At 50.1% G+C, this 26,608-nt stretch overlaps 2 protein-coding genes across 2 annotated transcripts in view; one reads left to right on the forward strand and one right to left on the reverse strand.

Annotated features, from left to right (window-relative positions):
- Window positions 1–1,650: 1,650 nt before the first annotated feature.
- RIBC2 (RIB43A domain with coiled-coils 2) lies at window positions 1,651–16,886 on the reverse strand. Its single transcript, XM_038550228.1, has 7 exons — window positions 16,581–16,886; window positions 15,216–15,297; window positions 13,069–13,413; window positions 8,928–9,046; window positions 7,164–7,391; window positions 3,105–3,271; window positions 1,651–1,827 (listed from the first exon to the last, which is right to left on the reverse strand). Exons 1-7 carry the CDS (start codon window positions 16,692–16,694, stop codon window positions 1,749–1,751), a joined length of 1,134 nt encoding a protein of 377 aa, XP_038406156.1. The 5' UTR covers window positions 16,695–16,886; the 3' UTR covers window positions 1,651–1,748.
- Window positions 16,887–16,987: 101 nt separating this feature from the next.
- Window positions 16,988–26,608, forward strand: part of SMC1B (structural maintenance of chromosomes 1B) — a 71,149-nt gene continuing 61,528 nt past the window's right edge. The window contains exon 1 of the mRNA XM_038550230.1: window positions 16,988–17,143. Coding sequence (XP_038406158.1) covers window positions 17,035–17,143 — 109 coding nt within the window. The 5' untranslated portion in view covers window positions 16,988–17,034. The remainder of the gene's footprint in view (window positions 17,144–26,608) is intronic.

Genomic DNA, 26,608 nt, shown 5'->3' on the forward strand with positions numbered 1-26,608 from the left:
ATAAGATCACAATTGGTATCTCAGCTGCTGCACCTGCAGGAGCCCCTACCCCCCACCCCACCCCACTTCACCCTGTGGGTGGCACCATTATTAGGCTAACTCTGGGTTTGAACTAGGTCCCAGTTTACCATTCACTCAGATGCTTTGCCATTCTGGGAGCCCATGTGAGGCTGGATTGGCCGGGAGACGGTGACATGCATCTTCAAAGTCAGCCTGTCCTCTGGCAGCCCCGCTGCTGCTGAAGCCACCTTTCAGAAACATGCACACTGGACCCTGTTACTCGCTGGCCCACAGCTCCTCGGGAGCTCTCCTGGCTAGAGCCCACAGGATCCTCCCCTTCCACTTCAGCCCGTGCGGTCCCCCAGGCCATCTGCACACTGTGCTCTAACAAATAATGTTCAGCTGGACAGTCCAGCCCCAAGTGACCCAGCCAGGAAACCCTGCCAACCCTCAGGCCCCGTTAACATCAGCCGGTGAAGGGTTTGGAGCCTAAGCAGAATGAGAGTCGCCTTTAGACCAAGAGGGGGATGAGCCAACCAGCTTATGTTGGCATACCTAGCTCTCTCTCAGCTAATTGGTAAAGGGCCACCAAGAGCTGCTATATGTCACTGGTTCTGTGCACATGGCCCCCCAAGAAACCTACATGGAGAAGGAAGAGTCAACTGGGTAAGATGCACTCATCCTGGGCCTGGGAGCTAGAGACCCCATTCCTGCCAGACACAGTACTCCTGCCCAGTATAAAGTGCCTCCTTCCACCTCCCCTCTGGCAAATTCCAAGTCCACTCTTCAAGTCTGCTGGAGGTCCCCCAACAACTCTTCTTCTACTCTTTACACCATTCTGGAATCACTGCCCGGTCACATGGTTGGCCAGCTCAGTTTCCCAGCCCCCTGTGTCGCGGGATGTGGTTACGTGACCCATCTCTGGCCAACAGGATGTGAACGGAGGTGAAACGTACACTTTCTATGGCTCGTCCTGGAGAGTAAGGAGCATGCCATGGTCCCCTTTGCCCCCCTTTCCCCTCCTCCCTGCTGGCCTAGTGACATGGTGGTGGCACCTGGAAGCAGCATCCCTGGACCACAAGATGGGAGATGCCAGAGCAGGGAGGGAGCAGCACTTGGCTTGGTCTTCTGAGAGCAAGAGGGAAGTGGCTTTGCTGAGGCCACACTTGCTTTGGGTCTCTGTCACTGGAGCCAGGAGAGTGAGGCGTGCGTTTGAGAGCTGGACTCCCTGGGCTTAACCCCAGGCCCATCACTGCCATCAGCATGACCGTGGGCGAGTCACTTAACATCCCTAAATCTCAGGCTCCTCTCCCGGAGCACGTGAGTAATAACGATACCCACCACCGGCTGCCGTGAGGGTGAAATTGTTCTAAACGCCTTGCACATAGTGAGCACCCGTGTTAGCTTTGACAGCAGCTGGAACTAGGGTCTCAGTGAGATGCGGGCCCCCTCAAATGCCCCTCTCTGGGATGGTCCTTTGCAGGGTCACATCTGCTCCATCCCTGTGGCCACAGCACCCACAGCTGCTCCGGGAACATTCTCTGAGCGGAGCTGCACAGAAACTAACGCTCCTTGCACACATACAAGCATGGGGTTCCGTACCTGTTGACCCAAGGGAGAAAAGCAAGAGGGTTTCTCTGAAACAAGGAATGTATTTCTCTCTCTCTTTTTTTTAATAAATGAGACTCTTCACGGCCATTGCATTTTATGCATAAACAATTCAGAAGAGAAGGACGCTGTCTCTTTCATTACCGACTTCTTGTATTAAATTGCGTGAAATAGTCTTCAGTGGGTTCATTTGTACAGATTTCCTCCATATGTTTTTTCCTGAAAATAAAACGAGGGGAAAAAATCCGCAAATACCTTGTTTCCTAAATATCCTACCTTTTTTTGTTTTGTTTTGTTTTAAGATTGTATTTATTATTTGATAGGGAGACAGAGCACGAGCAGGGGAGAAGGACAGAGAGAGAGGGAGAAGCAGACTCCTTGCTGAGCAGGACGCCTGTAAGAGCGCTCCATTCCGGGACCTTGAGATCATGACCTGAGCCGCAGGCAAACACTTAACCCACTGAGCCACCCAAGTGCCTCCTAAATATCCTACTTTTTGTTTTTATTTTACTTTTTAAAAAGATTTTATTTATTCACGAGAGACACAGAGAGAGAGGCAGAGAGACAGGTAGAGGGAGAAGCAGGCTCCCTGTGGGGAGCCCGATGTGGGACTCGATCCCAGGACTCCAGGATGACACCCGGACCCGAAGGCAAATGCTCCACCACTGAGACACCCGGGTGCCCCAATATCCTCCCACTTAAAAAAAAAAAATATATATATATATGTATATATGTATACATATATACATACATGAGTATGGCTGTAAAGACATTTGTTCATCCCATCTGACTCCCCTCAGGTCATCTCTACTGCTCCTTTGGGGCCCCCAACAGAAGGGACCCAGTAACGGTGGACCCACTGGCAAACATACGGGTGGTTCTCTGCCAAGTTCAAGCACAGAGCTCGACGAACGGATTAATGAGTAATGTTTTTTAACGAACAAGTTCACATACGGCTCTGCATTTGACATTTTCTGTAGCTGGAACTCTGAACTACTCTTGGGGTCCGACCATGACAGAGAGACTCCAGCTTGCCCCTGGCAGCCCAGGAGGCCCCTCCCTGCACCAGGCAGCTGGCACCATCCTCCCACTCCCCCAGGCCCACCCAGGGGCCTCCCCGGGGGCTCCCAGTGCCCTGTGTACTCCATCACCAGCACCCAAGTCTGAGCTGCTGGGGTGGGAGGAGGGTGCTAGTGCCTGCATGAGCACCTCCCAGGGAGCTGGTTTCCAACCACTTAACCCCTGGCCTGTGGCTCTCAGGCCTCTCCCCTTCCTGTTTGAATCCTATAGCAGGAGGCTGTGCTGGGCCCAAGCTGTTGCTGCTGGGGGGCCTCCAAGGGGAGCCACAACTCAGGTCTGGAGCCTCAGGGTGGGCCTGCACAGCCTGCCTCGACCCTCCCCACCACTCAGTCAGATCTCCATTCAGACAACCCCCCATCCCACCTGCTCCCCCGACCCGGCCACCCCTCCCCATGGCCCTTGGCCCAGGCCCTCACTGCAAACGCTGCTCCTTGGCCAGGCTGAGGTTGTTGCAGTCCAGGGCCCTGCGCAGGTCACGCTGCTGGCGCCGCTGCTGCCGCTCCAGGAGGAGGGCGGCTCGAGCCATCTGCACCCGCCGGCGGTCCCAGTCCATATCTCGCTGCCGCTCTTCTTCTTGAAGCCTCTGGAGGGAGGACAGGTGACTCGCCACCCCCCGTCCCCAGACCCGGAAGAGAGCCTGCGACCATCCAGGAGAATCGGCCTCTTATTTTACAGCTGGGGAAACTAAGGCTCAGAGTGGGGGGAGGGGGTGCAGGCAGGTGAGCATCATCATGCAGGAAATCAGCAGAGACCGCCCCTGCCTGCCACCAGTCCAGGTGGCCCAGGGGCTTCCCATGCTTGTAGGGGCCAGCCGGCCCTCTGAGGTGTGCAGGGACAGCAGCTGCCAGCCCAGGGCTCCGTAGGAAGGCCTCCCACCCAGGATGCTGCCGGCGGGCCATGCTGCCGAACACTGGGATCACCTGGTCGCTTCTAGAAGGCACGGAAGTGGCACCCCCACCTGACAATGGACTCATGAGCTTGGGGGGAATTTCTGCATCTCAGCTCATTCCTCATCACCTTCCAGATCCCTCTATAAAAACCACCGAGCCTTAGAAGAGGAAACTGGAGTAAGGCAGAGGGAAGGGGTCACTCTCCCAAATGTGAGTAGTTTTATCAGCCATCCTGCCTATGGATCACTGCTTCTACAGGAAAAGGAAGCAAAAGTGGGTGCTGCCGGGTCTGAAGACAAGCACACCTCCTTCCCTTCCACGGGCTTCCACCCACCAGATGAGCAGGGCTTGAGTGTCCAGTGGCCCCGTAGACCTAGGGCCGCCAGCCACCATGTGCAGACAGGCAGAGGCCCTGGCCCCCTTCCCAGGGACGGAGACGAGGCTGGCACCTGGTCTTGCCACCTACTGGGCCAGTCATTTTGCCTGTCCAAACCTCAGTTTCCTTACCTGTAAAATGAGGCTGCTCACAGCCGCCCCCAGTCATGACACGAGATGCTTCAGTCAAGAATACAGCATGGGGGGGGGGCGCGGGGCATGCTTGCCCTGGACTCAGAGACGGATGGCCTAACTAGTCTGCATGACCTCAGCTCTCCAAACCATCTACACAGGTGAGAAAGGTGGCAAGAGGGACAGGCACCAGGGAGCACTCAAGGGTGCGGGGAGGGGGAGTATTTGCGAATGGTGAGACCTAATGTAGGTGTTTTTTCCCTTTGTGTTTTTCTGTCTTGATTTTCTGCAAGGATCGAAAATCAGATAAAAATGCCACTTTGGGGACAAATGGTTGACCTTCCTTGCCAGACATTTGGGCTGACTTGCAGGAGAGAAGGGCAAAGCAGGGCCCTGCAAGGGTGACCAACATTCCCTGCATCTGAAACCTACCTCAGGGCTCTTCTTGGGCTGCTCCCCCACCTTACTCCCTGGCGGCTCCCCCATCCTGGCTCCCAGGCCCCCCCGCTGCCTCTCACCCAGGTGCCATCTTCCCTCCTGTACAGGTGACCCTCTGGGCCTGGAGCAGAGCGGGCAGGGGAGCCGTCCCATCCGCTCCTCACTTCCTGAGCTAGGCTGCTGCCCCTCGCCCTGGACTTGCCAGCCTGGAAGCTCACACTGACCACAGCACCTGCCATCGAACCCCAGGTTCTCCTCTGCTGACCCTGGGGCGGTGCCCCCCATCCCATAGGCCTGAGAACTTTCCTTTCCCTGGCTTGTCAGTGATTCCCCTTCCTCTCCAAGGACCTAGGGCCAACCTGTCAGCTGTCACCCCCTGGGCACAGCCTACTGGTGACCCTCGAACTCCAATGGGCATTGAACCCCCAGGGAGCTTTCCCAGCCACAGGCTATGGGCCCTACTTTAGGGTTTCTGATTCAGGGGGCCTGGGGTAGAGCCTGAGAATCTGCATGTCTCCCAAGTTCCAAGGCAATGCCAATGTTGCTGGTCCAGAGACCCCACTTTGAGAACTCCTGCCCCCACTTTGTCACTACCAAGAAGGCCAGGCTCCCTGGTATCACCTTCAAGTGCCCCAACCCCTACCACCTTTCTGATCTGCCTCTTCCACTGGGTCCCCACGCAGGGCCCTCCCATCCACTGACCACACACTTTCCACTCTCCTGGTGCTCCTGCGTCTTCGTCCACCCCCCACCCCCGCCCCAGTTCAGCCCAGTATCCTTGGCTGTCACCTGGCCCAGCAGACACCCTCAGCACCCTTGAAACTCTCACTTGGACAGACTTGCCAGGGGCCCAGGGGCCCCTCACAGCTGAGGGTCGCCGGGACAGCCCCTGACAGTGCTCACTAGGGAGACTTCAAGGTCGTGCCCTTCCATCTCTAGGGCCCTCCACCCCTGGCTCTGCCCGGCCATCCTGCCCTCTTCCCCAGGCCATCCCGTTCCAGCTGTCCGAAGTGACCATCAGCACCTGGTTCTCTGTCCTCAAATCCCTAACCGGATCCCCACCCTCAGCTGCTATCTTCCTACTTCCCCAGGAAAGTGGGTCTCCGGAAGAGAAGCCCCGCAGGCTGCTCCCACGGCCAAGGACAGTCAGCCTGACTCCCACCCACCCCAAGCCTCACTAATGCCCCGGTGCCTCATGCTCCTGCCAACCAGGACACAGCTCCAGCAAGTCCTCACTGGCATCAGTTTCCCCGTCTCTGCTGTCATCCTCATGGAATGACAAGTATGCTGTTATTTCTACAGTCAGAGAAACCAAACGACTTGACTCCAGGTCCCCAGCAGCTACCACCCCGTTTCCCTGCACCCTTTACAGCAAAACCTAGATAGTGTTACCTGCCTGCCTGTGACCCCTCTGTCGCCTCCACCCCTCCTCCAAGGATGCTCCAGGTTGAGTCCCCAGGACCGCCACCTGGACCCAGCATTCAGGCAGCAGCAGAGCAGCAGGGTCTGACCCGGGGGCTCCCTGGCTGGGCCCCTCCTCCCTTACTGGTTGCCCTTTCGCTCTTCACAAACCATGGCAGGGGTGGGGGCTGTCCCAGGACTCAGTCCTTGGATCCCTTTGCTAGTCCATCTTGACTTGCTCCCTGCATGACCTCAGCCAGTTTCACTGCTTTAAACACTGCCTGCGTGGTCATGTCCCTGTGCCTGTGTCTCCCGTCTACACCTTGTTCTGAACTCCAGCTGCTGGCTCTACTTGGAGGTTGTGGCAGAAAATATTACATCCCTCCCAGTAGCCATTTTTCTTTTTTCCTTAATGAAACAATTGCCAACACCTTACTACCCCTGGAATAAACCCTGCATTTCCCAATCTTTACAGTTTGGGGCAACTCTGTGACTGAATGTTCTCTAACGGAATTTAAGTGGAAGTGTCCTGTGAAACTTCTGAGAAGTGTCCTTGGAGTGTCCTTCCTCATTCCTTCTTCCTGCTAGATGAAATATGCATGTGAGGGCTGGAGCTCAAGCAGCCGTCTTGCACTAGATGGTGGGAGCCAGTTACCAAGGATGTTCAGGTACAAAATCCTAACAGACATAGATGCCTAATGGACATTGCATTACACATACCATATCCAAAGTTGCACTTGTGACTTCCACTCCACCTACCAACCTGCGCTTTCCATTATCTTCCTATCTCAGTAAATGCCAACTTCATCCTTCTCAATGCTCAGGCCACAAGGCCTGGAGTAATCCTTAACTCCTCTGGGTCTCATATGCCACACCCAACCCTTCAGCCTGCCTGAATCCCATTCACCCTGCCTGGTGGTCCTTCCCCAGGTATCTGCATGGCTCGTTCCCTCCTCCTCTTCAGGTCTTTGAAACCATGTCACTTCCCAGTCCCCTGGTGACTCCCCTCAAACCCTGTACCCTCCCTTCCCCTGGCCCGGCCTTACTTCTACCCAAGCACTGTCACACATGTGTGGGATCATTTGGCTTTTATCCCCCAGCCCCACCCAGAACATAAATTCCTTGAGGGCTTCTTCTAGGGACAAGGGCAGCGCAGCTATAACTAGATGCTGGAGGAAGACAGCAGGTGGCACAGGGCTACGTCTGGGGGCTCTGTGAGGGGGGATGAGGGGCAAGTACCAGCTTCTCCTGGATTTGCTGCTTCTGAACCAGGCGGATCTGCTCCAGTTGCTCCTGGGTCATGCCCTTCCAGCGGTCTGGCACCACACGGTGGGGCCCAAAGGAGCTGGCTGCCTGCTGTGGGTTCTCCGAGAGCAGGTCCCCGTGCAGCAGGTTGGAGATCTCAGCCACGTTGTCTTCTTGTTCCTGTTTTTTCTCTTGAATTTTCCTTTCCAGTGATTCGGTGGCCTGTACAGGGGGAGACATTAAGGAAGATGCCCCGAGTGACCCCATGGAGATCGAGGCAAAGATGGGCAAATCTCACTGGGGGCCCTTGAAGGAGGAGTTTGCTAAAGTGCACCTGGGACAGGTAGGAGGGAGCAGTAGACTCATCAGACATGGATGTGCGGAGGCCCTTGGATCCTGGCTGCCTGGATGACAACAGGCACATGGGCTGGGCCGAGGGACTCCCTACCTGTTGCTTGTGTGTGTAAGAGCTGCAGCTGTTTGCACTGGTTTGCCAAAGCAGGGAGCTGTCTCCCCGGGTTAGGATGCCATCTCCCCCTGGCGTGGCTTCCCTCACCTCAGGGCAGGGCTCCAGGTCCCTCCTGGTGGCCCTGGTCACCCTTGGACGGCTGCAGGCCCAGAGTGCACCCAACAGAGTGATTGACAACAGTGGTGACTTCTTTCTTTTCTTTTCTTTTTTTTTTAAGATTTATTTATTTATTTGAGAGAGAGGGAGGCAGAGGGAGAGAGATAATCTCAAATGGACTCGCCACCTGCCCTGAGCATAAAGCCTGATGTGAGGTTTGATCCCAGGACCCTGACATCATGACCTGAGCCGAAATCGAGAGTCTGACGCTCAACTGGCTGAACCCCCAGGTGCCCCAACGGTGGGGACTGAGATTTGGGAGGTGTTTCCCACCCACCCCAGCATGCATTAGCTCACTCTGACTGGCACAGGTGAGTGTCCTCATTATCCCCACTCTACAGGTGACAGAACTGAGGCATGTGGCTGGCTTTCCCAAGGAGGCAGACAAGGAAGGGCCTGGTCTTGTCCCTGCGGAGGTGGGCTCCAGGGCCTGCCACCGACCCTGACTCCACGACACACGTCTAACAAAAAGAGCAGCCCCCCCCACCCCCCGCCTCGAGGGAGACTCTCCTGTGTGCGTCTCCTTGCCGAACTGGACTGACCTGCTGGGAATTTGTCCTTGAGGACAGCTGTCTAGACTTTTGTCTAATTAACAAAAGGGATGGAAAACAGGGAATGGCCAGGCGAGGAGGAGTCTGGGAGGAGTTCCTACAGAGTTTAGAGGGTGTGTCAGGAGCCACCAGGAGTCTGCTCTAATCATCCCCATAGTAATTGCTCCCATTAATGAGCCCCTGTGGACCTGTTCTTGGTAAGGACCAGCGCTCTGAGAGGTGACAGAGAGGAAGGGAAACCGAGACAAGGTGTCAGAGCAGTGCTGGGTGGCATCCTTTTAGGTAGATGTCATGGTCCTCAGTATTTGAGAAGAGCCTGGGGTTTAGAGGGTCTATTGAGACCCTCACCCCCACCAAGGCTCGCATGACTAGTTTTGTTGAATTCACGCCCTGATTCAGAGCTCCAGAGCAGGGACTGGGTGTCATTCATCCCTGTACCCAGGCAGCCCTGGCAGGGCTCTGTGCAGGTGTGGCGTGAGCAGGTGAGGGGCTGAGTGTGGGCAGGGGAGGCTGGGGTGCCCGGGGGAGCAGCCATGGCTGTAGCCATGGGTGTGTCCTCCCCCCATAGAGCCTGGGACGCACCTGGCTCTTGTTGAATTCTTTCACAGCTACACAAACCGCCTTTCTGGTGGCGCTCTCCAGATTCTGTAGATGCTTGGCTGTTTCATCAAACTGCAGCCTTGTCTTCAAGTACAGGTCCTCTGAAAAGGAAGCAAAATGCAGTCAAATCTTGCAGGCTCCCCACTCCAGCTCCTTCCCAGGGGAGCAGAACACCCTGTGGCATGTCCATTCATACAGACAAAACCTGCAGGCCCTACCCCAGCTCCTTCCCAGGCATGCAGAGCACCTCTTCTTATCCTGCCCTCTTCCACAGAGCAGGGCTGCTCATGGCTGCGGGGACACTCAGTGAGGGGATTCAGGTAAAGCTCTGGGGTGTAGGCACCGGCTGTTAGCTCCACTACCTGGGGATCGGTGATGTGGGCTGTGGTCCTGGGCTGGGGCGCTGGCGGTGGAGGGGCTCTGAGCAATCATCCTCACAATGGGCAAGGGAGCTCTGCAAGGGGGACCAGAGGGGGCTCCCTAGAGGACGGGTGTCAGAGTTGGGGGAGATATTCGTGCAGTCACAGTAGGACTTTGGAGGAGGAGCATCCAAACAGCAAAAGCTAAAGATTTAGCGTCAGACAAGAGCAGACCCCTGTCCCCACCCAGACATTTTCTTTTTTCTTTTTTTTTTTTTTTATTTATGATAGTCACACACACACAGAGAGAGAGAGGCAGAGACACAGGCAGAGGAAGAAGCAGGCTCCATGGGAGCCCAAAGTGGGACTCGATCCCGGGTCCCTAGGATCACAACCTGGGCCAAAGGTGGCGCTAAACCGCTGAGCCACCCGGGCTGCCCTACCCGACCTCTCTGAGCCTACAGCCCTCTTTTGGGAGACAGGACAGCTCCTACGTCACAGGGTTATTACACTTTTTTTTAAAGTCACCAATCACAAGGTTCTCCTTATGGTCTTATGCCCCGTGATGTCCTTGTTATCTCCAAACACAAGGATCAAGGGGTGAGTTCATGGCCTTTGCTGCTTTCAGCTCCATCTCCCCCAACTCCTATGTTTATACCTTCCAGGTGACACAGTGCCACAAGGAGAACCACACGGACTGCGCCCTTTGTGGGCACGGTGTGTGCAGCGGTGGCGAAGACATCACGGCTTTTCCTGCCTTCATGGAACTTACTGTCCGGAGATGAGCAACATTATAAACAAGCAAAACCCGAAATACATCTATGAATGCATGTGGAGATAGTGCTCAAGAGGGGAAGGGTCCCAGGGGAGGAAGTGCTGGGAGTACCCACCTCCAGTGGAGGTGGGTGGGGGAGTCAGATGCTTCTCCAGGAGGAAGTGACCTTGAAGCTGAGGCAGGACAAGAAGTTGGGTGGGGAACAGGTGCAAAGGCTCTGATGGGATCTGCCAGGATCCAGAAGTGAAAGGAAGCCAACTAGCTGGAAGGTAGTGAGTGAGTGGGGTAGGGGGCAGAGCTGGCCCGGGGTGGGGGGCTGCTGAGCAGCGGCCCAGCACGCAGGGCCCCACAGGCTACAGAGGATTTTGCACTTAATTCCATATAGAATGGGAAGCCACTGGAGGGTTTTAAGCTGGGATGGGGTGAGGGTGACATTGTCCAACTTGATGTTGATTAAAAAGTAGCATTCTGGAAGCGCCTGGGTGGCTCAGTGGCTGAGCATCTGCCTTCGGCTCAGTCATGATCCTGGGGTCATGGGATTGAGTCCCACATCGGGCTCCCCGCAGGGAGCCTACTTCTCCCTCTGCCTGTGTCTCTGCTTCTCTCTCTGTGTCTTTCATGAATAAATAAAATCTTAAAAAAAAAAAAAGTACTCTGACTGCTATGTTGGGAATAGAGTGGAGAGGACAAGAAAGAAAATGAAGGACAATGAGAAAGCCCTTGGCGTGGTCCCTCAGGTGGCTTGGATCACCGTGGTGATGGCAGGGATGGCAGAAATGGGCAATTCAAAATATACACAGGAGGTGGAAGGACAGGGGTTGAAGATGGCCTGGAGACAAGGGTGGCTCAAGGAGGACTCCTGGGTCTGTGGCCTGACAAGGGATGGAGGCGTCATTGACTGAGGGGAGAAGGGTGGAGGGAGGAGCAGAGCTGGAGAGAAATTCAGGGTTACTTTCTAGAATGTTCTGAGGTGCCTGGGGAGATGTCCAGGGGGCGGTTCAAGGACCAAGTTCAAGGCTGAGACAAAGGCTCTCATCCAGAGATGGAAATGTGAAGCCCCTGGGAAGTGGGTGCAATGTTTTTAAAGGCCTATGAATTCATTCTTCAATAGCTACCTATGTGCCAAGAACTAAAGATAGAGCAGTGAATAAAACAGACAAATCGGGATCCCTGGGTGGCGCAGCGGTTTGGCGCCTGCCTTTGGCCCAGGGCGCGATCCTGGAGACCCAGGATCGAATCCCACATCAGGCTCCCGGTGCATGGAGCCTGCTTCTCCCTCTGCCTGTGTCTCTGCCTCTCTCTCTCTCTCTCTGTGACTATCATAAATAAATAAAAATTAAAAAAATAAAAAAAAAAAAACAGACAAATCTCCTGCCTTCACTGAGCTTTTTATAGGATATTGGGGACAGGAATGACAAATACATGATCGTATAGTATGTCAGTGATCACTGCTATGGAGACGTGGATAAGAGAGTGTGGGGATGTGGGAGGGTACAGGGGTGCAATTTAAAAGAGTGGTCAGGAGAGACCTCTCTGATAAGATGACATTTCAGCAAAGGCCTGAAGAAGGATCAGGGGCAGGCTTTGCCAATGTAGAGGGAAATGTTTTCAGGCAGAGGAAACAATAGGTGCAAAGGCCTTGAGGCAGAAGTGAGCTGGACACTCTTAACGTTCTGAGGAAGCCAGGGTGGCAAGGGTAGAATGAATGAAAGGAAATGTGGTAGGAGATCAGTGCAGGCTGTGAAAACCTTATGGGTCCTAAAAATGAATCTGGCTTTTATTCTGAGTGAAAAGAGAAGCTATTGGAAGATTTTAAGCAAAAGACCTAGTTTCATTTTTAGCAGGATCATCCTGGTCGCTGGGTCAAGAGGAGATTTCAGAGGGGCAAGGCCTGAAGCAGGGAGACCCCTTAGAGGCTGTTGCAATAATCCCACTGAGATGTGCTGATAGTTTATTTCAGAACGGTTGCGGTGGGTGTGGAGGGAGGTAGTTGCAATTCGAGATGATTTGCTGCTGGGCCAGATGTGGCATTTGAGAGAAAGGAAGGAATCAAGATGCCTTGGGGTTGGGACTTGCACAACTAGAACAGTGGAGTTCCTATTGACAGAGGTGGAAGGTCAGCTTTGGGGGAAGGTCAGTCAGTGTGTCTGGTATTGACTTTGATACGTTTATTAGACATCCAAGAGCACAGAGATGTCCGGAGGTGACTGGATGGATGAGTCCGGATTCAGGGAATGGTCCAGGCTGGAGATGTAAATCTGGGGAAGGATGGTCTGTGGGTGGTATTTAAATCCATAAGACTAGCTGAGATCGCCAAGGGAATGAGTGTAGTTGAGAGAGGAGAGGGGCAGAGGGCCCTGGTCAGCAACCACATCTAGAGGTTTGGCAAGTGAGGAGAAACCAGGAAATGGCCTGGGGAGGAGCACTGGGATGACGATGCATCCGGGAAACCAGTCGGGGGAAGTAGTCCCAGGAAGAGGAGGAGGTGATCCACGATGGCACAGGCTGAAGGAGAGGCCTGAAAATGGAGCTTGGTTGGGGCAGCATGGAGGTCCTGGTGACGGTGGCCAGGCAGGTTCAGGGCAGGGTGAGGGCAGATGTCCGGTGGGGGTGGGCTCAGAAGCGACAGGAGATAGCCATCTGGGGAGACCTCACCCCCAGAGAGCAGAGTGAGAAGAGAAGAGGGGAGGGGAGGCTGGGAGGAGGGTGGTGAGCTGCCTCTGAGGGGGCCAGCTGAATCCTGGGCACCGAGCACAAGCTCAGAGCAGGGTTCCTGGGTGACTGCTATGTGGCTGAAGACATTTATACCCTGGGATGCAGACCCCTGTTCCTCATGGCCAACGCAGCACATCTATAGGACTTAAAAGACAAAATGAAAAAAAAAAAAAGAAAAAAAAAAAAAAAAGACAAAATGAAGCTGGGGAGAAGACCAGGGGGCCAATTTGCCGAGCAAAGTATTGGGACCAATTCCTCCTCCTTGCTTCATTACCTGCACATCTCTGGTGGGCACGGGCATCCTCCCATTCCCTTTGCTGTTGCAAGGACCACTCTCGGTTTTGTTCCTCCTGGAATTTCTTCCTCTCCCGGAAATTTAAATCCTCTCCCATGAATTTCTGCATTCCCGATATGGTATTCCGAATATCATTATCTGACTGTCTCGCTGGAAGATCTTTCTTAAGGGCTAGGGGGTCAGATAGGTCAAATTCACGGCGCGTTTCTGGCCTCTGGAAGCTCTGCTGGAAGTCATTGATGGCTTTACAGAGGCTTCTCTTATCTCTCCTTTCCCGGCCTTCCAATATGCATGTGATTTTGTCATTATGCCTCATTTCAGCGGCTAGAAGAAATATAGCATACCCGTAAGATTAGGTTCAGAGAAAAAATAAATGTGAATCCACTTTAAAAAATAATTTTTGGTGATTCTAAAAGTCACATAAGCCTCTATAGAGGTAACACAATCATCAAAGAATTAGTATTCTGAATATATAAAGAGTACCTACAAATCGGTGTTAAGAACCAAACAGGGGAGCTTGGGAGCTGGGGCTGATCTCAGGAGCCTGAGATCTTGACCTGAGCCAAAATCAAGAGTCAGTCGCTTAACAACTGAGCCACCCAGGCACCCCATCACTGATTAATTTTAAAAATATGTTGAATAATAGGAATCCCTGGGTGGCTCAGTGGTTTAGCGCCTGCCTTTGGCCCAGGGCATGATCCTGGAGTCCCAGACGGAGTCCCACTTCGGGCTCCCTGCATGGAGCCTGCTTCTCCCTCTGCCTGTGTCTTTGCCTTTCTCTCTCTCTCTCTGTCTTCTATGAATGAATAAATAAATTTAAAAAATGTTGAATAAAAAAAGTTGCAAAAAGATTCATTCAATATATTTACGTAAAATTTAGGTGAAGTTTTAAAATACACACACAAAATTTTATATCATCATGAATATATACATAAACTGTATATTATAAGAAACACGTATGGAAATGATACACCTGTCAAGGAGGAAGAGGAAAGATGAGGTGGGCGAGAGCTCTATCTATAGCTATATATATGCACATATACATATGTAGTGCTTATCTATATTTATGTATGCATATAAAGCATGTATATGTTTTTATATATACATTATAGCATTTATATATCTATAGCTATAGATATACATACATATATAGCATTTAATTCTCAAAAAGAATACTTAAAATAAGATCTCTAAAGCCAATTTCGCAAAATATTAACATCTAATCTGCAAGTAGTTATGTATGTGCCTGTCATATTGTTCTTGTCAGTTTGAATTATTTTTAAATTAACATAAAAAAGCTGAACTATTCAGAAACTAGAGAAGAAAATAAAAGTTCACTTGTATTCTATCATTTCAACATCACCACTGCTTACATTTTGATAGATTTTCTGTCTGTCTTTTTCTAAGCTTATTTTTTAAAGTATATTTTAACATTTAGGGGCGCCTGGGTGACTCAGTGGTTGAGTGTCTGCCTCTTAATTTCAGCTCCGGTCATTATCTCTGGGTCATGAGATCAAGCCCCCAGTAGGGCTCCATACTGGGTGCAGAGTTGGATTGAGAGTTCCCCCTTCTGCTCCTCCCCCCACACTCACTCTTGCTCTCTCCTCCTCTCTCTCAAATGAATAAATCTTTTTTAAAAATATCCTTATGGTACTTAAAAAAAATAAGCTAGACTTGTTGTACCTGCTGTGGGAAAGTGAATTCTATTTGAGATTTTTATCTCAGAGCTACCACACTACCATATCTAGCTCTGAATCCACGCAGGAGTGTGAGCTGAGAGTGTGCACATGTCATCTAGTGCAAGCAGCTGTCCCCAGGAGAAGGTCTGGAACCTTGGGGCACAGAATGATGTGTGTGTAGGGTTTCTCATAATCAGTTTTTAAAGAAAACTGATGCAAATGTACATTTACCCTTAAAATATATTTCCTGCCACCTACATAGAATTCAATAGCTGTCTTCCTTTGAAGAGAGAAAGAATCAGCACGTTAATTGAATAAAATCAACGGTGAAATTTTAAAAGGAGGAGGAGTGTGAAAATGATGAGTTTTACATCTTTGAAGACATGAGAACTGGAGTCTAGAGGTACCCGGCCCTAAACTGCTAGATAGGCTCCAGCAAATTCTCACCAAAAGTTTCATGTCTAGCTTTTTCTGTTGCTTCTTTTATCTTCTGGTCTCGAACCTGAATATCCCAGGCTTCTGTGTCTCCCTGGAAATGGAAAACAAGGGGAGACCAGTTACAGCCAGATAGTTTTAGTCAGTTGATAACAATCCCACTTACCTTTTTAAAAGCCTTGTTCCACTGTTAACTAGTTGTCTTAGGTGCACATCAGGTCTTTTGATACCTGGATGCCTTTGCTTATAGTTGGTTCTTCCTCCTGTCCCCAGAGCTTCCTTCTCCCCTTCTCTTCGTTAATAGGTGTCCTCAGAACAGGCTTAGGCAACACCTCCTCTGGGCAGCCCTCTCTGATTTCCTCCCCCAGACCCAGTATGTTCTTCCCTGCCTCACAGCATTGATTCCACTGCATAGTAATGTGACCGTTTTAATGCCTGCCTCTCTTCTCCTTCCTGGGCCATGAACTCTGCAAGGTCAGGCAGGAATTGCCATGTTCCTCCTTTTGTGCCCCCCCCCAAAAAAACCTGCCACAAAACAAATAAATAGACTGGAAGGAGCCCCTGGCAAGTGTAGAAAATCTGGCTCAGGGAAAGGAGATGTGCTCAGGTCTCCGTTGAGCCAGTGGGTGCAGGCGAGCCCCCTCCCTGCTGCAGGACTCCATTTTCCTGCTGAGCAGGTAAGGGGATGCAGTATCTGGTGTGCCCTGCAGGTGAGAGGGTGCAGTGTCTGGTGTGCCCTGCAGGTGAAGGGGTGCAGTGTCTGGTGTGCCCTGCAGGTGAGGGGGTGCAGTGTCTGGTGTGCCCTGCAGGTGAGGGAGTGCAGTATCTGCTGTGCCCTGCAGGTGAGAGGGTGCAGCGTCTGGTGTGCTGAGGTGAGGGGATGCAGTATCTGGTGTGCCCTGCAGGTCAGAGGGTGCAGTATCTGGTGTGCCCCGCAGGTGAGAGGGTGCAGCGTCTGGTGTGCCCTGCAGGTGAGGGGATGCAGTATCTGGTGTGCCCTGCAGGTGAGAGGGTGCAGTGTCTGGTGTACCCCACAGGTGAGGAGGCGCAGCGTCTGGTGTGCCCTGCAGGTGAAGGGGTGCAGCGTCTGGTGTGCCCTGCAGGTGAAGGGGTGCAGTCTGGTGTGCCCTGCAGGTGAGAGAGTGCAGTATCTGGTGTGCCCTGCAGGTGAAGGGGCTCCCTCCCCCTCTCCCCCCGCCACGAGGTCAGCAGCCCATTCAAGGAACCCGTCTCCCCGGGAGAGCCGTCAGCCTTTGCAGCTGTGCCTGCATCCGCGGTTTCCCCGCCCGCGCGGTTCGCCTCCGCTCCCGCCGCCCGCAGCCCGCCGCCCTCGCCACCCCCCGCCCCGCACATGCCCTCCCTGCCCGCGGGCCTCACCCCCACGATCCGGTTCCTGGCGTTGAAGACCCGTTTCTGCCTGCACAGCTCGTTGTGCCTCCTTTTACCCAGAGCCAAGTCCTGCCCCAGGTCCCTGGGCTGCGCTAGCTCCATGACTGGAATCGCGAAGAAATTCTACGGGTTTTTTAAGGCCTGCGAGGTGCAAAGGGAAAAAGACAACGAAAATAAAAGTAGTTGTAGCCTAGGAGAGGCTGGTTCCGCTGCAACACGCGCCCCCTTCGCGAGCTTTTCAGTTCGGCTCTCCGCCACCTGGCGCAGGGCGCGGGGGCCGGTTTCCTGGGAGACGTAAACAACCTGGTTGCTTAGGAACGGCGCGGCGCCCGCTGGGGGTGGGGATGGCGCGCTCTCTCCTCTCGCGAGACGCCGCGAGGCCCTTCCCGCGCTTTTCCTGCGGGCGTGCGAGGAGGACGCGTGAGGCGCGGAGGGCGCAGCCATGGGCCGCCTGGAGGTGCTGCTTGTGGAGAACTTTAAGTCGTGGCGGGGCCACCAGGTCATCGGCCCCTTCAGGAGGTTCACCTGCATCATCGGCCCCAATGGCTCCGGTAACTGGGACCCTGAAGCCTCTGCCCGCCCCGCTCGTCCAGGCCGCATTTGGCCCAAGGGGACGGAGGGCGGCCTCGGGTGCGGGACTCGGGCGTTGGCCACCCGCGGGCCTCCGCCACCGCGCCGCCCCGGGACCCCGGACCGCGACCGCGACCCCGACCCCGGACCGCGACCCCGACCCCGAGCCCGGACCCCGACCGCGTGCCCCACCCCAGCGCCCGGGCCCGACTCCGGACCCGACCCTCTCCTCAGAACCCGGGACCCTCTCCTCAGGCCCCCGACCCTCTCCTCAGGACCCCGGACCCCGACCCTCTCCTCAGGACCCCGGACCCCGACCCTCTCCTCAGGATCCCAGACCCCGACCCTCTCCTCAGGACCCCGGACCCCGACCCTCTCCTCAGGACCCCGGACCCCGACCCTCTCCTCAGGATTCCAGACCCCGACCCTCTCCTCAGGACCCCGGACCCCGACCCTCTCCTCAGGATCCCGGACCCCGACCCTCTCCTCAGGACCCCGGACCCCGACCCTCTCCTCAGGACCCCGGACCCCGACCCTCTCCTCAGGACCCCGGACCCCGACCCTCTCCTCAGGACCCCGGACCCCGACCCTCTCCTCAGGATCCCGGACCCCGACCCTCTCCTCAGGACCCCGGACCCCGACCCTCTCCTCAGGACCCCGGACCCCGACCCTCTCCTCAGGATCCCGGACCCCGACCCTCTCCTCAGGACCCCGGACCCCGACCCTCTCCTCAGGATCCCGGACCCCGACCCTCTCCTCAGGACCCCGGACCCCGACCCTCTCCTCAGGACCCCGGACCCCGACCGCGTGCCTCACCCCCAGCTCCCGGCCCTCTGCTGTCCAGGACTCAGACCCCAATTCTCTTCTCGGGACCCTGACCCTCCAGGACTTGGACCCCAGACCTGACCCTCATGCTCTGCCCTCACCTCCCATCCTACGCGCCACCTGGACCACCGACCCCAGCCTTCTCCTCAGGACCCCAACCCTGTCCTCAGACCCCCGCCCTCCAGTGCCCAGACCCCAGACCCCAACCCTCTCCTCAGGACCCAGACTCCAACTCTCTCCTCAGGACTCCGGCCCTCCAGTGCTCGGACCCCAAACCCTGACCCCATCCTCTACCGCTGGGACCCCAACCCTCTGCCCCCCACCCCTGGCCCTCTGCAGCCCTTACCCTAGGAACCCGATCCTCACCCTCGACCCTCTAGCACCTGGAGCCCGACTCTCCACTCTCTGCCTCCACTGCCAGGTGCCCATCCTTGTCCTCCACCGCCCGGATCAAGAGCCCGGCCCTCACCCTCAGGCACTGCTGGTCCGGTGTCCTTGCCGCCAGGTGCCCACCCCTGCCCTCTGCCCAGCCCCGAAGCCCCCACCTTTACCATCTGGCCACCTTCACCTGACCCTTCGCCTCCACCATCTGGCCCCTAGCCCTCCAGCACCAGGGCCCAGACCAGACCCTTGCTGTCAGTCCCCAGCCCTCCAGGGACCAGTGCTCCCAGCCTGGTGTCCCCCATGGCCTCTGCAGCTGGGCGGTGACCCCTCTCCTCCACACTCATCCCCAGGCTTGCCCGGGACCCTCCTCTCCTTTGCGCTGACTCCCAGTGCTTTGCAGGTTTCTTCTCCAGCCCTGAGCTCTAGTCACCTTTTGTCCTGAGCACAGTTGACATCATTATACAGCAGGTTCAGGATTCCAGATTCAGTGACATTTCACCACTTGTTTAGCCTGGCTTCTCACACAGCACAAAGTGAAGCACAAGGCAAGTCATAAAAAAAACAAGATAGAGCAGGAGGTAGGAAGTTAACCAACCCATCCTGAAGTCAGTCTGTGGGTGCCAGACAGGGTGAGTGCTGGGCACTTACTGCTTCTTATGTTCAAACAGTGAAGGCTCTCTTGAGATCAGGCTGCAGAGCCTTCCTCCACTGCCTTTTTGAAGTGGTCAGGCCTGGAGGGGCCAATGTCTGAGGAATCTGACACTTGGCTGCAAAAGACCTCTTTTTTTTTTTTTTTTTAAAGACCTCTTTTTAAAGGGATTTAATTAGTCTTGGGCCTTTGCAAACCCCTCTCCTCTGTTTCTTCTGGTCTTCAGTTCTGAGTGTGTCATCAGCTGGGTGCTGGTCCAGGTGACATCTATCTTAGCTGCAGTGCCCTTACCTACTACCTCATTGCTTGACACAGGCCCCTGCTTGACATGAGTGACTGTCTTGCTTGAGATACCTCTCCTCTCCACCCCCTTTTCTCCTCCAAAGATTAAGTTAGAAAGAGTTGAAGGAAATACTTGTTTTTTTTGTTTTTTTTTTTTTAATTTTTATTTACTTATGATAGCCACAGAGAGAGAGAGAGAGAGGCAGAGACACAGGCAGAGGGAGAAGCAGGCTCCATGCACCGGGAGCCCGACGTGGGATTCGATCCCGGGTCTCCAGGATCGCGCCCTGGGCCAAAGGCAGGCGCCAAACCGCTGCGCCACCCAGGGATCCCCGAAATACTTGGTTTTAAGGAGGCTGAACAACTGTTTGGATTTAAGGAAACTTTTATACGGGAATATTGTAATAAAAACAGTGTTCATGGAGCTTTTACCAAGTTCCTGGCATCCCTGTTCCAATGCTCATAAATGGGTATTATCCCATTTTATGGTTTAGGAAACTGAGGTTCAGAGGGACCAGATGACTCTCCAAGGTTGCCCAGAAAGTGGCAGGACCTGGACTTGAGTTTGGGCCTGGCCAGGCTCCCCACTGCACTGCAGTAAGAATCTGTAGATGTAATAACCCCAGCAGGTGGAAGGCCTAAAACGATAATTTGAGAATTTTCCTGACTTGAGTCTTCCTTTTGGCTGTCTCCGGCCAGATGTCCTTGATTCTGTTATCAAAAAGACATTGAGAAGGTAAGGGTAAGAATACAAGAGTATTTATAATAATCTCCACTCATTTATCAGGTTACTAGGCCCACCATCAGTTGATTTTTACCTTTTAACGTGAAGGGCTAAAGAGTTGCTCAATTATATTTTGTACTTCCAACAGTGTAATACTTTGAATGGGTATTTGGGTAAAATCTTATACTACAAGCAGCCTAAATTACTTGCCCACTGCCAGTCAAGATCCAGATAACATGGTGTTTTGAACCTTTTTAAACTAGTGCCAAACATAAGTTTCAAGATAGTCTTATCTTTTTTTTTTTTAAAGATTTTATTTATTTATTCATAGACACGGAGAGAGAGAGGCAGAGACACAGGCAGAGGGAGAAGCAGGCTCCATGCAGGGAGCCCGATGTGGGACCCAATCCCAGGTCCCCAGGATCACACCCCAGGCCCCAGGCGGCGCCAAACTGCTGCGCCACCAGGGCTGCCCAGTCTTACCTTCTTAATTCAGCAATACATATTGTGATTAACAACACATCTTGAGGTTATTGTGAAAATACCTTTATAACCTCCTCTTGTCCCTCTTACCCTGAAAGCTCCACTTCCCTCCTGAGAATCACTGGTAACCCAGAGACTGCTTAGAACCATGAAAGCCAGTTGTGGATTATTTCAGCATTACCTTAATATCATCTCTCCACAACAAAAAGTTCTGGTCTACTTATTGCTGAATTTTATATGGGCTATTCACATTCTCCTATATCATAGCCAAAACTCAGTATAATACTAATCCATGACTAATTTAATGGATTATATTCATCTATATTTATTTGAACACTTGTAATAAATCATCTTTCTAAAAATCTTACAGAATTGCTGGCACATTTAAGTAGATTTTATTAGACCAATTGATAATTTTCTGTTATACTTATTTTCTCTTAAACTTCAATTTAGTTAGTTGGTCATATGTTTTGTAATAATTCCCTATTGCTACCACCTGTCTGAATTTGACATGTTCTCATTTCTTTTTAGTAAATCTAATGTTGGGGGGTTTTTTTGTGGGTAAGGGAAAATTTATATATTTAGTCTTAACCTTGATCTTTTCCACTAGCATTTAGCAAATATTTTTGCATATATATAGTATCAGAAGTAGAAGAAGATAAGTATAATAAGACGGCTTCTGCTCCCAAGGCATAGGGCATATAAGAAAATGGCACACTTCTTAAAATAGAAGGCCCAATAACCCTTGAAGGTTTATGGACCTTCAAGAGGAAAATACTAGATCTGATTTGGGGAGGTATGGACAGGAAGAGGTAAAGATAAGGAAAGGTTTTCTAGGGGAGTTAGCATTTGAGCTGGCCCAAAGAGTAAAGAGTATTTTTCCAGAAATTTGTGAGTCTATTTGTGGGACTGCTAGTAGCCCAAATTGGCAAAATTTAGTGCATATGTAAGGGAGCAGTGGTGTATAATGTTGGAATCCTATGGTGTAAGTCCTTGCCAGAGTGATATATTTAACCTTATGGGGGAAAAAATGGTAGACTTTGAAGCATATTTATCAGGGAAATTCCACAGTGTGCCTGAGTCTAAGGCTATCCTCTCCACTTGTGATTTACATCCTGCCCCCTCCTCTGTTCTTTGCTTCTGTGGTTATCTTTCTATTTTGGATTGTATCTTCCTCCCTTATTGGATAATTTTCACTGACATTAATACATGCCTTATTATCACTCTTATGACATAGATATGACATTAATACATGCCTTATTATTCACTCTTATGACATAGATATGACATAGATAGATAGCTATATGAAAAGAAAGCATAGTACAATGTTAATTGCAGAATTTAGTGATAAATATATGGGTGTTTACTATGAAATTCTTTCAACTTTCTTGTATGTTTGAAAATTTTGTAATGAAATGCTTGGGGAAAAAGCCCTTGAATTTCACTTTCTCTGTAGGCTGTTGCTCCATTTTATCAGTACAGTGAAACTCTGAACCATCCTCAGTGCTCAGTTTTCAGTCCCACGCTCCACTGAAATGACACTTATCTAGGTCACCATTGACCTACATCTTGTAAGTCGGTGGCCAATTTCCTATCCTCATTCTATTTGACATCTCAGTGGTATTTCATTCATTTAAAAATAATGTGCAAGCTATATGCCTATTCACTGTTCTCATCAGTAAACAAACATTAAAAACCCCTGCCCATATAGAACTTGCATTCCAGTGCAGAGAGACAACAAAATATCAAAAATTTTATAGAATGTTAAAGTGTTAAATATCAAGGAGAAAAATAGAAATGGGAGGGGAATCAAATGCTGGGGGTATTTTTAAAGAAGTTGGTCAGAGGAAGGTCTTGCTGTCTAGGTGGCATGATAGGTCATATTTTATTCTCTCCCTTGAGCCTCTTTGCTCTTCTGATTTTGTGTACCAACTAGATTTTCTCCTGACAGCAAGCCCTCAGAAATTGGCTGCTTCTCCCCTGGGTTTCTTAAGCACTAGAGTCCTCCCACCTCCTGGAAATATGTCCTCAGTCTGTGTGTCTTCCCTGTGTTCTTTTCCCAAGTGATCTTATTCAGTCCCATAGCTTCAAATATATCCTTATGCTAGTCACTTTCAAAATTATATACCTAGCCTATAATATTCAGCATTTTTTGCCATTTCTAATAAGCATGTGAAATAGTATGATCAGGGGTGCCTGGCTGGCTTAGTCTAATTCAAGCCCCATGTTGGGCATAGAGATTACTTAAAAATAAAATCTTAAAAAAAAAATCTTTAAAGAATACTGTAATCAGAAAGAGTAGTAAATTTCCTCTCCCCTATTTCCCCCAAACTTGTTACTTCCTAGATCTTACCTGCTCAGTAAGGGGCGCCATTTACTGGTTCATTCAGACCAGAAACCCAGAGTAATGCTATATTCCTTCTTTTACACCCCACTTCCCTCATCTAATCTTCTGTAAAGCCTAATAACTCTACCTCCGAAATACATCCTGAATCCAATTGTTTCTTGCCACTTTGCACTGCTATTACCCAGTCGAAGCTACTAGAGCTCTCCTTTGGACTATTGCTATAACTTCCTAACCTGTTCCTCCGCTTTCCTTCTTGTCTCTCTACAATTCTCTCTCACAGCAGCCAGAGTGAGCAGTTAAAAAACAAACTAAAAAAGTGAACCTATAAGTCCGAGCACTGCTCCACTTAAAACTCTCCATTGGCTTTTCCCTACACTTGGAGTAAAATCCAGTATTTCTTACCATAATCCACAAAGCCCTTTATGATCTGGCCCTGTGTATTTCTCTTCTCTAATATTTTCTTCCCTCATGTTTACTATGCTCCAGTCAGAATTGCCTGCCTGTCTGTCTTGTCTATCTGTCTGACTTTCTTTCCTTCTTTTTGCCTTCCTTACATAGACCAGTCTTACTTCCATTACAGGATCTGAGCATTTGCTGTTCCTTGGATTTTTTTTTTTTATTTTATTTATGAGAGACACAGAGAAAGAGGCAGAGACATAGGCAGAGGGAGAAGCAGACTCCATGTAGGAAGCCCGACTTGGGACTTGATCCCAGGACCCTGGGACCATGCCCTGAGCTGAAGGCAGACGCTCACTCGCTGAGCCACCCAGGCGTCCCTGTTCCTTGGACTTTAGAATGCTTTTCTCCCAGAGTTTTGTATGGCTGCCAACTAAATGAATTCTCCTTCGTCCTTATAAATTCTCCCTGTCACACCCAGAATGTTACCAATCCGGGCCAGTTCTACTGCCTTAATAACCTTGTCCTCTTCCCTCTATTCCCACTACTATCACTGTTTCAGGCTCTCATCATTTCTTCCTTGGATTAATGTAGTAATCTTTTACCTGAGTTCCCAGCCTTTGGTCTCACCCCACTTTAATCGATGTGCCACACTGCTACCTCAGTAGTCTTCATCTATTCCCACAAGAAAGAAGATCCATCTTATTTTTTTGATAGGCATTTGAAAAAATTCAATACCTAATAGGTTGATGGATTCAAATTAAACATTTTTGGTTAGACTCCATCATAGATGATGTTGTGTACTTCACAGTTTATTAAATCACATAATATCTATTTGTTTTACCTAGTGGTAGGGTGGTGACAGTGATCAATCACTCCATTGTATAATTAGTTTTTCCCTTCTAACTAGTATAGTAGTTCTAGTGTTACTTTGACATTAGACAAATGTTCCTTATCAACCATTTACCAAAATTTAAAAAAAATTATTTTTAAATTTTAAATCCAGTATAGTTAACATACAGTGTTATATTAGTTTCAGGTATACAATACAGTGATTCAGCAATTCTATACATTATTCAGTGCTCATCATGATAAGTGTTTTCTTTAATCCATATCACCTATTTAACACTTCCCCCCACCATCTCTCTGGTCACCATCAGTTTGTTCTCTATACTTAAGAGTCTGTTTCTTTTTTCTTTTTTTAATATTTCTTGGTTTGTCTATCTCTCTTTTTTCCTTTGTTTTGTTTCTCAAATTCCACATGAGTGAAATCATGGTATTTGTCTTTCTCTGACTTACTTTGCTTAGCATTATACTGTCTAGCTCCATCCATGTTGTTGCAAATGGCAAGATTTCATTCTCTCTTATGACTAATACTGCACTGTATATACATACCCCATCTTCTTTATCCATTCACCTATTGATGGACACTTGGGCTGCCTCCATATCTTGGCTATTGTAAATAATGCTGCATGTGTCTTTTTGAATTAGTGTTTTGTATTCTTTGGGTAAATATCCAGTAGTGTCATTACTGGATCATAAGCTAGTTCTATTTTTAACTTTTTGAGAAACCTCCATACTGTCCACCAAGAGTGCGTAAGGGTTCCTTTTTCTCCAAGTCCTTGCCAACACTGTGGTTTCTTGTGTTTTTTTTATTTTAGCCATTGTGGCAGGTCTGGGGTATTATCTAATTATAGTTTGATTTGCATTTCTCTGATGATGAGTGACGTGGGGCATCTTTTCGTGTGTCTGGCCATCCGTATGTCTTTAGAGAAATACCAGTTCATGTTGCCTGCCCATTTTTAAATTGCATTATTTGGTTTTTTGGGTATTGAGTTGTATAACTTCTTTTTAAAAATATTTTATTTATTTATTTATTCATGAGAGACACAGAAAGGCAGAGACACAGGCAGAGGGAGAAGCAGGCTCCATGCAGGGAGCCAGACGTGGGACTTGATCCCCTGTCTCCAGGATCTGGCCCTGGGCTGAAGGGGGCGCTAAACCGCTGAGCCACCCGGGCTGCCCGAGTTGTATTTTAGATGCTGATCTTTATTGCCTATGTCATTTGCAAATATCTTCTCCCATTCAGTAGGTTGTCTTTTAGTTTTGTTGATTTTCTTGGCCGTGCAGAAGCTTTTTATTTTGATGGATTCCCAATAGTTTATTTTTGCTTTTATTTCCTTTGCTTTATGAACCTACCTAGGAAAATATTGCTACAACCAATGTCAGACAAATTAATGTATGTGCTACCCAGATGGTATTAATGCCAGATAATAATCTTGACTGAATCAGAATTTCATAAAGGTTTGCAAAACTGAGTTTTTAATGTGTCATGCTTTTCTACGTTCATTGAATGGTAGTCCCCTGTTTTTAAAAAAGTTTTTTTTATTGACTGGGATTATTAGAAACCTAAAATAGAGTTCACATTAGAAAAACAGGGTAAATGCTTGTCCTCTTTTCTTTCTAAGATTTTATTTATTTGAGAGAGAGATAGCAAGAGAGAGCATGAGTTGGGGGGAGGGACAGAGGGAGAGGGAGAGAAGTAGGCTCCCCACAGAGCAGGGAACCCAAAGTGGTGCTTGATCTCAGGACCCTGGGATCATGACCTGAGCTGAAGGCAGTCACTTAATCAACTGAGCCACCCAGGCAACCCAAATGCTTGTACTTTTAAATTAGTATTTACAGAGATAAAAGTTTTATATTAAAATGTAAAATTAAAATTTTACCACAAATGGTAAAAATGAGTTTTTCTCTTTTTTTGTTACTGTCATTTTGAACTCATGAATTTTCATTGATATAGTGTATTTTAATACATCAAAATCATTCATCTTTTTGATGCTCACCTTGTCATTTCTTTAGTCAATAGGAGCTCTTTCAAGCCTCTTCCTGTGCCCTTTGGTCATGACCTCATTAATTGAAATCTTCCTGCTTTCTGACATAAGATGTCCCAGTTTCCAGGCTCTTCTTCAGTTTTCTGAGCCTCAGACTTGGAATTAGCCATTTCTTCAAGTATTTCTGGTTTCTTTTTGAAGGGAAGTTATTAAAGACCACCACAATCTGGGAACAAGGGATACTTTGTACATTTGGTCAGTGGATTTGGGTAATAGCAGGTCTAGGCCATTTCAGTGGCTGAGGCTAGAAAATGTATAAGGTGCTTTTACAGATTTGTTCTTTTGTTTATAGCAGCTTTATTGAGATATAATTTACATACTATCAAGTTCATCTTTTTAAGAATACAAGTCAGTGATGTTCATTATATTCACAGAGTTGTGTAGCTGTCATCACTATCTAATCCCAAAACCTTTTCATCACCCCAAAAAGAAGCCTTGTATGCATTAGCAATCCCTCTCCATTAT

Source organism: Canis lupus, chromosome 10 (assembly GCF_011100685.1).
Source record: "Canis lupus familiaris isolate Mischka breed German Shepherd chromosome 10, alternate assembly UU_Cfam_GSD_1.0, whole genome shotgun sequence".
Taxonomy (NCBI): Eukaryota; Metazoa; Chordata; class Mammalia; order Carnivora; family Canidae; genus Canis; species Canis lupus.